We start from the raw sequence: 12,799 nt of genomic DNA on the forward strand, positions 1-12,799 counted from the left end.
CACACTCTGAAACTCCCCCGGTGTCCTCGAAGAGCCGGTGCCCGCCCTCACCATCTCACCCCTCCTAGCGAAGGAGAAAAGGCCTGAGACGGAAACCCCTCATGTTCTCAATACCAAAAACGCACAGTCACGTGTGACACGCCGTCCTCCCCTTCCTAGCAGCGGCCGAGCGAAGCTTCCTCCCGATCTCAACACTTGTGTTTGGAGACTCACCTCCTCACGGCACGGGAGGAACCGCGCACTCGCGATTTCCCTCTTCTCTGATATGCACGTAATTCTGTTCATTTCTGTCCCTTAGCAAAATCAGTCCCAAAGGCTTTCACATGGTCTCTGGAAACGTCAATTTAAAAACTCTCCCTGGACCCGCAGCCTTCGCTACGAACCCCACTGCACGAGCCAGGCCTCAGCGGAAGCCCCGCTGCGCGCGGCCCGGCCCTCCCTCCTGCGTCGTCTGCAACTGCCACTTCTTGTTCATCAGTGTCACATTTTCATTCCTCTTCGGTTCTTTTTACGTCGCTTCCTTCGATCGTTGCATGTTCCTACATCTCTATCGTGTTAACTGCCTTGGTTCTTTTGAAGGCCAGGCCCAGAGAAATGAACTAAGACAGCGGACAGCTTCAATATGGCTTGTTGCCTCAAGCGAACGCTCACCAAGGTACGTCCCCAGACTTGCACACAGTCAGGGTGACGATGTCACACAAAAAAAGTCACAGAGATTCCACATGGCGACCTGCTGACCTCCGCTTCCCCTCCCCCCGGGAAGCTCACTCCCCTCCTCAGCCGGCAGGATATGCTCCGGTGGCTCTGGAAGTGTCTCCACTGCTGCTCCCCTGACAAGTCCTCCATGGCGACTCCTCCTGCTTCTCTCCTGACCATTCACAGCCCGGATATCCCAGCTCTAATGAATCCCTGGCTGGGCTATGAGATATATGGAGTTTGGGCCAACCCTCATTTTACCCAAATTTCAAGGCAAACAGAGTTTTCTGGAGGTAAGGAGAGGAGAGCAGTGTGGTCAATTTCCTCCTTTACTAAACACGGAATTTCATTCTTTACTCTTCGTTCTTTTTGCTGTTTTCTGGTGAGGCTCCAGAGCAGGGTGTTGTGGTACCCAGGATGTGACTGATCATTCAAAGGCCACTCTCTCCCTCCTTCCTAACGAAAACACCAATTTTGTTTGGGTTCCCCCAGTTTTCAAAATACGCACCTGCCATTAGCCACTGAGCATACTTTGAGACACAATTTTAAAATCACTGCTAACTTCTAGCTCTTCATCTGTGAAATTATGGAGATTAAGGCAGATCTTGCCCCACATGGCTCATTGGCAACAAAACCAAGACTAAATCCTAAGCACTTGTGGCTCTAAGGAGGGACTTCCTTCCCTACACTTCAGATGACGCACAGGTTCACCACCGACACTGAAGCTGAAGGACCTGGAGGGCACAGTTCACCGGCCTCACTCTTCTCCCTCCTGGCCCAGTGACCGCATGCAAAAGGGTGCTGTGCGTGTCGCTGTAAAACCACCAGAGACAGTTCAGAAAGCAAAGCATTTTCTGGCTTTTTAAACTCCTACTTTAACCAACCACTGACAGAGAGAGAGAAAATAATTTGCTTTTGCTTTTTACCATGACTTTTCAATGGTAAGGACTTTTCTAACCTAAGAAATAAATAGTATTTCAAAATGTAGCCACATTTTCCACACTTTGATCTTTTATGGGTGCTCCCGCAAACGCGCAGGAAATAATTTCAAACGCAAAACTACTTCTTGTGCTACGCCAGGTACTGAGCGTCCCCTTCGCACCCTCACTCCTCTTTCTGTCCTTCCACGACAGAGGCCGGAGAGCTGAGTATTTGCATCCCAGCCTCCACGACAGTCAAGAGGCAGGCACCAGGTCTGGCTAACGCGACACAGGGACTCTGGGAGCAGTGCTCCCGAGCGCGCCGCTCTGGACCGAGCCGGCAAGGGTACTCTCTCCCTTCTGCTCCCTTCCTTTCCTCTAGCCTAGAAAGTGGGGATGACATCCGGTGTGCTGGAGCCATCCCAAGACACGGTAGGTGAGAGGTCACACAAAACAGGTCTTTAAAGCATTCCAAACACAATATACCCTTAAGCACTGTCATTTTTACTTTGTGTCATTGACCCGTCACATGGCAGGACCACCCGTGCATATACTCTCGTGCCTCCAGCCTGTCGTTACAGACGAACACGCTGCGGGGCAGTGCGGAAGACAAGGGCACCTCGGGCCACTTGGAGCCCTGGCTTACAAAGCTTCCGGGCTAGCCGAGGAAGCTTCGAGCAGAGCAGCAGACCACTGAGCACCAAGAGCACAGCCCCGATTACAGCTGCCGTGAGAGTGCGGGCAGGGTAAATGTACATTAAAGGCTGAAGCTGCCAGATAAAGCTTTCTAGAGAAAAGTAAAACTTCCAAGTAAGTCTGAAGTGGACAGGTAAGGCAACGGGACATGTCTACCGGGAAGGACTAATAGGAGCCAAAGGACAGAGGCTGGAAAGCACCAGGAAGTACACCACCTGTGGTGCGAGAAGCCCAGGGAGCTCCTCTTGGGAAGAAATCAAAGCCAGCCTGCTCCCGCTAGATCCCGTATTTACAGTTCCCCGGATGTGCGTGGCTCCTCCGCTAACTCTTGACTCAGCTAAGAGCTCCCAGATGTCCCCAGGCTAGCTGAGAGGACCCGTCTCCAAGTCGTCCCTGCACCTCAGCAGGATTCCGCCCTGGCACTCAGGGTGCAAGTACCCCCCATGCCCAGGTCCCAGCAGACCACGAGCGTCTTACTGTCCACTCCGGCCTCCCCAGCCCTAGCGCGGGCAGCAACACAGAAATGGCTGATGCCAGACGGCGGGATACAACAGGACCAGACTATGATTCCATTTCTGGGCCATTCTGCTGTAAGATGAAGACTCTTACGTTAAACAGTGAACTGAGTTAAGCTTCATCAAAAATTCTAACGCAAAAACCACTGAGGATTCGTTAAAATGCGGATTTACGTGAAACAAATTTAATCCAATACGAGATGACAAGGTCAAGTGGGAGACTGCCCCCCGCCGCCCCCGTGTTCACTCTCACGTGCTCGCGCTTTGCTCTCTCTCACACACATTCACACCCCCCGGGGGTCTCACCATCAGCATTTTATGCAGGTCCTCCTCGAAGGCGTCCATGTTGCAGTCCGTCCCGTCCAGCTGGTCGAGCACCTCGTGCAGCATGAACTGGTAGTACTGCTTCATCAGCAGGCCGCCCTTGAGCACCTCTTTACACTCCCTCGCCAGCTGCGGGGCACAAAGTCTGTCACCGCGCGCACCCTCAGCGCACCCCCCTCCTCAGCCTCGCAACCTCCGAAAGCCCTAACACGCTCTCCAAGTCCTTATCAGTTCCGTTTAGGTAACTATCTTAGTTGTCTCAATTAAGAACTGAACACTGAAAAGAAAAGTAGTTAATATAGCATGAACACACAGAGAAGCTATCATACGGGCAAACACCAATTTGTGAAAACCTATGACCCCACAAGTACATCTGTGTAGAAAATAAAGCACAGAAAAAGATCTACTTTTGTACTAGTTTGCATTCTATAAGACAAGGGTAGGAGAGAAAAATCCCCTAACAAAACTGATGATTTTTGTCTGAAAACATAATAGGGATTCAAATTTACATACATGCCACAGAGCATGACCATCTTTGTAATAATTCAGCATAGCAACTACTATGATTTGTGACCTTTACCATCAAAAGCCTCTAATCACCACCAAACCTAGGATCGATGTGTTTAAATGAGATGGAAGCCAAGGGAAAACAAATCTAAACAAAGAGCTGAGTGCCAGCATGGGCAGGCCCAGCAGGAAACGCTGGAAAGGAGTGGGAGGCTGACATGGGATGACTGCCCTTTCAGTGTTTTCGTCATAATAGTTATCATGTATTATCATAATATTATTTAAAATGATGGGGATAAATAAATTATGATGAACCTATGTAACAGAGCACTCCTGCAGACATTAAAATCTTATTTTTAAAAAATATTTAAGGGCAAAAATTCATATATATATATATATTTTTTTTTTCTTTGACTTCTGTAGAAAAAACAGATGGAGAAAAATATACCAAAATAATTACAGTGGTTATCTCTGAGTGGCAGCATAATAGGATAATTTTCATTTCTGTCTATATCATTTTCTGTTCTTTTCAAATATTCTAAAATAAATATGGATTGTTTTTATAAACATAATTTCCCCCTTAAAAGGTTCTAAAAATAATTACCCACATAAGAGAGCCATGGCTAGAGTTAAATGTATTAAAAGCTGTTCTGTTCAGATGTAAATTTCTCTGTTAAAGATGTCACTTAGGGGCGCCTGGGAGGCTCAGTGGGTTAAGCCTCTGCCTTCGGCTCAGGTCCTGATCTCAGGGTCCTGGGATCACCCCCCGCATCGGGCTCTCTGCTCAGCAGGGAGGCTGCTTCCCTCTGTCTCCGCCTGCCTCTCTGCCTACTTGTAATTTCCCTCTTCAAATAAATAAATAAAATCTTTAAAAAAAAGATGTCACTTAGGTGACATTCGCTTATAACCGAATCTATGAATGATCTTAGCCAAAATTTGTTTTATTTTGATCCTAGTAATGCTACATTCATCTATGTATTGTTCTTATTTTTAAAAATATTTTAACATAAAGTGCTGTTTCATCCTCACAATAGCCCCATCAGCAAAAGGTAAACTCTGCCTTGTCTTACCAGGTTACATTCCTGAAGTATTCCTTTTGTGAGAAAGGGAAGTATTTTACCCAAACTTCCTAAATTACCACCGCAGTCAGGTGGACGAGTGAGAAGCGCGGCCAGTGGGGACGGCGGGACAGGAGCCGGCGGCAAGGTGCTGAGCGGCAGAGCGAGTGAGAAAGCAGCGCTCTGGTCGGTGCCGGACGGAAACTTGAAGTGAGGACGATGAAGTGCGCGAGTCACCCCCTCCCAGCTAAACCTATTCTGGGCCTATCATATGGCCTGTGCTTGTCCCCAGACGCCATCGGTCGTCACCAATGAGCTCCTAGCCCTTCCATCATGAGGGGATGGACATGCACAATCGACAAAAACATACTTTTCTCTTTTTTCTTTTCTTCTTTTTTTTTTTTTTTGCCAAAATCTGACATGTTTATTCTGCATAATGGATATGGTAATATCATAAAACAAACATTCTGCAGCATTCACTGAGCTAGATACAATAGCTTCCAGTCATTCCTGTTACCTCTGGAGTATCAAACTCCCTAGAGAATCCCATCCAAAATGAATGAAAACAAGAAAGCAGCAGCTGTCATTACTATTTAAACCATGCAACTGTCTAAGCAAACAAAAAGTCCAAACATCTCCCCACTGCATACTCTAAAGACATTTATCTGTTTCCACACAGCTTAAATAGATTAAAAAATAAATAAATTTAAGGAACTTAAACTACTTCTAACGAGTGAATTTTAAGATTCCAGCCTCCAAAGACCGATGTTTACAGACTGTGTCACTTCATCACCATACTTTTATATCCTTTTGGAACAAGGAAGCGATGGCAGAAAGGTTGAGCAACAATCTTATCTCTGAGGACTCCACACAAAGAACATTTTCATTATTTGCAACAATTTAAAAAAAAACCCTCAATCCAAAATAAAAACTATAAGCCTGCAGAATAGCACAGTAATCACTAAATATTTTTAAGGAGTGCTTGAAACAGACCTGCTTAATACTCAAGAGAGACGGTTCCCCAGCTGGTCTCTGTTCCAATCTTAACTTCAGACACTCGTGTATCACATTCAGAAGGACTCGACAGAGCACCAGGAAGGCAGGCTCGAAGGAGGGTAAGTCCATGGACTTCAGCTCATCCCACGACACAGTGCTACACTTCTGCTCCGAGGAAGGTGGCCTCCTGGATAACTGCACATAATCGGAACCCCACATAGGGTGTGGAAATTCGGAAAACTAGAACAAAAATTCAACAGAAGTTAAGAGAGCATACGAAACCACGTCCTAAGGCTGCGGTTATCAACTATTATTCTCTATAGTTTGCAGACGATCTACAAAATCACAATTTTGCAGGAAAATATTCTTTAGAATAATTCAACATTTTCAACACAGACCCAAGAAGTTCTAAAAGTAATAAGAAATCATAACAAGGACACCAAATTATAATATTTTTCTCAAAAAATCATAGCAGAAAAAGAATCAAGTTCATCATTTGCATCAAGCATTTTATCATCATACTTAAAATGAGTAGAACACTTTATTTTTTAGGTTATATACATTACTAGCCATAACTATCTTCAGACTGAGAAAACCAGAAATTATTGAAATTGGAGAAAAGATTACAAAACCAGGGAGCTGTTTACATAAACACAAAAATTATTTGGTGCAACCAAACTCTTCTAGTCCGTTGCTCTCTTGAGCTACACCAAATGATGCTGATAGAAAAAAATTCATAAAATTGACCTGTCTGGTCCCACTCAAGTTTGTGTTATTCAATGTTCCCAGGAATCCCAGTGTTGCCCATCCCTCCTTACAGTTACCCTCTTCAAATGCCTTAGACTTTTCCTTATAGGAAGGGGATGTGGAGCTTTCCCCACTGTCCTTAGACCCCTGGCAACATCATCCTGACCAATCATATCCAAAGACCTTCCCTTCTCTTTTTATTGAGAAAATAGAGGCCAACAAATGCGAAAACCTCAACTTCTCGTCAATTTTTTTTTAAAGATTTTATCTATCCATCCCAGAGAGAGTGATTGAGAGAGAGGGAGAGAGCGAGCAGGGGGAGGGACAAGGAGACTCAGCACTGTGGGCGGAGTCCGACACAGAGCTTGATCTCAGGACCCTGACATCATGACCTGAGCCAAAACCAGGAGTCGGACGCTTAACCAACTGAGCCATCCAGATGCCCTTGAACTTCTCTTCAGTTTAAAACATCACCAACTGTAGCTATTCTGCCTCCATGCCATTCCTATCTATGCTCCCTCTCATGGAGTGAATTCTTAATTGGTCTCCTCTGCTCACATCCTTTTATGCTCAACACATACTTCTGCATTTAAATTAATACATACTTCAGTTTCCCACAGCAGCCAGGAATTTTTTAAATGATACATCATTTTTAAAATGTGGTCAATGTGGTTAGGGTTAAGACATGTCTGTTTAAAAGCTTTAGGCAATAATAAACGCTTGTTTTCCTCTGGTGTACAGAATGATCTCAGGTCAAAGGCTTCTTCAAAGCTCTACAAAATTCTGCAAACTTTCTCTGATAAAATTCTAAAGAGTCTTTTTTTTTTTTTTTTGCATTCTCTAGAGTTCCAGCCTGTTCACCCATCTGCTACAGGCTCACTGGGAAAGAGAACAATCCCTACTTGTCCATCGTGCAAAACAACACTGCGTGGGAGACCCAACAGCCAGACCCACACTGCCGCGGAGGAAACGTGTTCCCACTGGTGGTGCCCAGTGGGTCAATCTGTGTCCAGTGAGGAACAGACATTAAAAAACTACTGAGCACTGAAGAGGAAACAGCAGTTTTAACTAAGGGAACCAAGGCGAAGCATCGAAACAGCGACACTCATTAATGGAGGAAACAGGAGAGACCCATAAAATACTCTACTGCACAATCGCACTGAAGTCCTCTGGAAACCATTTAACAAACCAAGATTCCCAAAACAAGTTCAATAAAGCCAGTGAAAACTGAATGAATGTGGTAAAAATTAATAGCTTAGACATTAACTACAGGAATTATTACCACAACAAAGAGCGAAAGAAAAAGGAATGGAAGTTTTGAGTGAAAAATAGAGACATGGAAGTCAGATCTAGGAGCTTCACAGGAAGATAAAACAGGAGGCCAGAAAGAACAGGAGGAGGAGCTGGGGGAGAGCTTTTTGCACAGTCAAGATACCACTAATATGCGAAGAAGAAAGAAGATACCTCTTTGGACAGGGAAGAACTCAAAGTACAATTCATTTATCTTCACTGAAGAACTTCACTAAAAACTACTGAGGAAGTACAGTAGGGTCTGGTCAAATGAAAATTAAATCAGAATAAAGATCCCAAGACAAAACTACCCAAAGAAGTGAAAAGCCATGAAATTAGCAGAAGTTATACAGGCAGATACAACTCCATGATGATAACTTGGTGGAAGATTATAATCAAGTTCTAGAAAGGAGTATTTTTTTTTTAAAGCATACTATAAGGAAAAAACCCAAGTATTAAATTCCCAATTATTTCAGTAAAACACAAGAAGAGAGGAAGGGGCAATAAAGTACAAGAATGGCATTATTTGCTACTATTTCATCTGTTTATTATTATTTCCAGTGAGAAACACAGGATTAAATATGGTATAAAATCTGTGATCAACTCAGGAAACCTGGCCTGACTCAATAATCAAGACATCAATAAAAACCTAAGTATAATCATAACCCTGCTGGCACTCTGGGGAGGTTAATAAATTCATTCAATGAAATTAATGTGGAAGAAAGTAACATGTAAAAGTAAAAACAGCCCAGAAATTTTTTAAAAGAATAAAAGGGAAGAACTCCCCTAAATGATGACAAGTTACTAATAAACCTACTTTATTTAAAACAGAAAAGTACTGTAAATAGATCAGCAGAGAAATGTATCAAATTATCTCTAATCAATACATTAAAAAGTATACAGCAGTTGAAGAAGTTGTAAAATGGATAATCCAATGTTAAAGAAAACTGAAAAATAATTACATCTTATCTCCCCCTATAACTATAGTCATAATTTTTTAGTTATACAGCTATTTTAGAAATTCTTAACTGATATGAGAAACTAGAGTATGTATTAACGTAAATACAAAAATATGTTTGAACATATACATATGGAAAGACTCCAAATGTTAATACAGGTTTAATAACCTAAACAGAGAGCTATACATTATTTAAGATTTTATTTATTTGACAGAGAGAGAGAGAAATCACAAGTAGGCAGAGAGGCAGGCAGAGAGAAGGCGGAAGCAAGCTCCCTGCTGAGCAAGGAGCCTGATGTGGGGCTTGATCCCAGGACCCTGAGATCATGACCTGAGCTGAAGATAGACGCTTAACTGACTGAGCCACCCAGGTGCCCTATATATTAGATTAAGCCATATAAAACTGCCATTTTAGTCAGTCAAAAATAACCAAATACTGGCAATTTACTACAGGGTCAACAGAGTAACAGAAATTCTGGAAAGGCAGTGGTGGCAGCAGGATTTTAATTTCCCTTAGTTCCCCCATAAGAACGGAGAGAATGAGGACACAAAGTCAAAACTCCCTGAGACACATGTCCAATGGCATCTCCATGAACTACAAAGTACAAGAAATGGGGGGAGGTGAACCGTGCCAGACCCTGTAGTATCAGCACTTGTGCAAGGGAAACACAGGGGATTAACAGGGTGTCTGATGGGCCCAAAGGGACAAATGCCACAATCACTAATGACTATTCAATAGAAAGTTCCCTGCTTCTATTTGAGGACTTGAGGGAAACAGTGATTTGCACACAAAGTCATGAGTGAGGTCAAGGGGTTGCAACAGGTCTGAAAGGGCTGAAGTGGTTTCGGCCTCCCAAACTCTTACAACTACCAGCTAAAATCCCCTTCCAGGACGAACCTGCTCGACTGAAATCCAACGGACCAGGGAAGGAGAGAGGAGGTAAAGAATAAGAAGGCCCAGGAGCAGGAGGGGACACACCAGGAGATCTCAAGAAAAGAGAACATGTGTTTTGGCAATTCAGAAGAAGGAGCTCAAAGCTACAAACCCTAACACTTTCTAAACTCTCTCTTTCCTTAAAGTTCATGAAAACAAATATGTTTAAAAATGAGCAACAAAAAGACTGTGGTAGAATCCAATACAGGGTTATTAAGCAGAGAAATAAGGAGCAGAATAACCCTAGAAACAGCGAAAGCCTGCCAGAAAGACAGGTCCACTAACAGAGAGGACTGCAGTCTAATTTCCCCAAGAAAGCTAAAAGAAATTAAGAAAACCATAGAAAATATAAAACAACATAAATTATAATTAGAAAGACTCACAATATCACTTTATATTACTATAAAGTGATAGCACTCGAAAGACAATTTTTTTAATTGAAAATCACTTTAGGGGCACCTGGGTGGTTCAGTCAGTTAAGCACCTGACGCGGTTTGGGCTCAAGTCATGATCTCAGGTTCATGAGACCGAGTCCCGCTTTGGGTTCCTAACTTGGCGGGGAGCCTGCTTCTCACTCTCTCCCTCTCTCCCTCCTCCTGCTCCTGTTCTCTCTCTCTCTCTCTCTCTCTCTCTCTCTCAAATAAATAAATAAATCTTTAAAAAAAGAAAATCACCTTAAAAACACAAAGCTAACCAGTAGGAAGATGAGCACAAATAAACAGAACAGATGAAGGCTTCACAGAAATCGAAGGTAAAAATGAAGACAATTTTATAAATCAGAAAGAAAGAGAGAGAAGGAAGGAAGGAAGGAAGGAAGGTAGGGAGGTTGGTTTGAAATAAAGTGACAGAGAGGCAAAGTAGATCCAAAACACATGCAGTAGTGGTTCCCAGAGAAGAAAACCAAACTAATGAAACAGAAAAGAGTTAAAACATTAAGAAATTCACTTGAAATTAAAAAAAAAAAAAATAAAAGAAGAAAGCCAACAAAACCTGAAATCATATACTAAAAGGGCACTATGTATTCAAAAACACCAATGTGGAAAAACCAACACCAGGTAAACTAGTGGCGTTTAAAGAAAAAGAAAAAGGACAATCCTTTGGACACTCAGGTTATAAATAAATTAAACAGACCAACAAGTCTGTACTTATAAGCAGAAACAAAAAAAATCACATTTCCATGAGACTTTGCAACCTCAATGCTGCTTGCCAGAAGACGATGAAGGATATATATTAAACTTATTCAAGGACAGAAAATACAAGCCAAAGATGGTATGGCCAAACAAACTTGCAAAAGTCAATGCTGCAAATTGTCAGGAAAAGCCAAGAATTCAGAAAACAATGGTCTTATGAGCCCTTATCAAGGACTCTACTACAAACGAAACGACTGGGGAGGCTGTTTACAAAACCAAAACAAGAGCCTTAAAAAAAAAGAAGTAAAGAGAAATGAACCGAAATCTAAATCTCTTATCTCTGTCTCTATGTCCATGTATGGAAACATACACACACACTCCTGTGGGGCTAATAGGAGGTGAGAATGTAAGGGAGAAAGTTCAGTCACAATGGCCATACTGCAGATTCACCACACCCATCAAACCCCCGGAGAAAGGGGAGGGCATATGCAATGCCCTACGGAGCATTTCACCAAAGAGCAAATCACTTCAAATGAAAGCCCGGGTAAAAGAAAAGGATTAATTCCAGTATCCTCATGGTTGAGAACAAACAAATACCAATCAAAAAATGTTGGGGCAGGGGAGAACAATAAGGGAATTAATATAAGTATAACCTTAAGGGGTAAAAATAAACTGGTCATCTATTAAAAGTAAAGAAAATTGCATACACAGCTTATATAAAAAAATGGAAGAAGATAACAGTTTTTTTTTAAGCTTATCATTATCAGGGAAACCAGATTCCCTTGAAAATATATTATTCCATAGATTCTCTCTTAAAACCAAATGTTTTTCATAATTCCTGCAAAATTAAGTTTAAAAAGCAATACCTAAAAATAACAAATCAAAGATCTATGAATGGAGAAATAAGATGTGGCCCATCCACACTATGGAATATTATGCAGCCATAAAGAGGAACAAAGTACTGCTACAAATACAACGTGGGTGAGCCTTGAGAACAAGATGCCAGGTGAAGGCAGCCAGTCACAGAAGACCAAATATATGATTCCATTTATATGAACTGCACAAAACAGGCAAATACGGAGAGACAGAAAGCAGGTAAGTGGTTGCTCAGGGCTGAGGTGACGAGCGGAAGGACTGCGGAGGCGGCCGCTGAAGGAGACAGGGCCTCATTTAGGAATGCTGAGTATGTTCTAAAAGTAGCCAGTGGTGGTGGTTATCCAACTCTGAATATAGTAGAAACCACTGAAGTGAATACTTCAAAATGGTGAATTTCATGGTATGTGAATTCTGTCTCAATAAAGCTGTTATTTTAAATATACAACCAAAGAAAGAAGAAATTCTAATTATATGTCTAGTTAGTGGCATAATCATAACAATTATTGAATTATCTCGAAAACGCAGTAATTTGGTGGTATATCCCAAAGGGTATAGCCCTAAGGATGGTGGGGGAGGGGGGGCTTACACTTTTTCAGTAATCATACCGCTGCTGGTACTCCACTGAGATTATTGTATATGTATTCTGAAATATAGTCAGCATGTTCTAATAATCTATTACTCTGAGACTCTAATGCCATCATTTCTATTACCACCACAAATTGAGATTTTCACTGTAGAAGAAAAGTCAAGAGAGATTATGTAAAAAATTGAAAATTGTTAGTATAAAATTGGAATGTATTTTTGAAGAGAACCAAAACAATGATCGACGACTTCTGTTACAATGACAGTCCTAGAATAGCACTTCCCGAGAAAAGGAACAAGAATTCCCTGGAGACAAACCAGATTCCCAGTCTCAAGCAGACGTGTGACATAAGCTTAAAGTAGCTTCTTACATCAGCTATCAAAGAAGTTATGAAACACTCCTCACCTGGGCTGTGATAAAAGGACCTCAGCCAACTTGAATATGTTCCCACTGTCCAAAATGGGACAATGTGAACATCAATTATTACAATTACTTTAATGGATTATAATAATGATTTCGATGGGTTGAAACATATCAAATGGGTTTAAATTCATGAGTGCAAAATCATA

General features: G+C 42.2%; 1 protein-coding gene across 5 annotated transcripts in view; it reads right to left on the reverse strand.

The window, feature by feature from the left end:
* MAP3K4 (mitogen-activated protein kinase kinase kinase 4) overlaps window positions 1–12,799 on the reverse strand; it is an 86,381-nt gene that overhangs the window by 38,208 nt on the left and 35,374 nt on the right. For all 5 annotated transcript variants that reach the window (XM_032338537.1, XM_032338538.1, XM_032338541.1 and 2 more), the window contains exons 4-5: window positions 5,710–5,952; window positions 3,134–3,280 (exon numbers count right to left, since the gene is read on the reverse strand). In XM_032338537.1, coding sequence (XP_032194428.1) covers window positions 3,134–3,280; window positions 5,710–5,952 — 390 coding nt within the window. The remainder of the gene's footprint in view (window positions 1–3,133; window positions 3,281–5,709; window positions 5,953–12,799) is intronic.

Source organism: Mustela erminea, chromosome 4 (assembly GCF_009829155.1).
Source record: "Mustela erminea isolate mMusErm1 chromosome 4, mMusErm1.Pri, whole genome shotgun sequence".
NCBI classification, from domain to species: domain Eukaryota; kingdom Metazoa; phylum Chordata; class Mammalia; order Carnivora; family Mustelidae; genus Mustela; species Mustela erminea.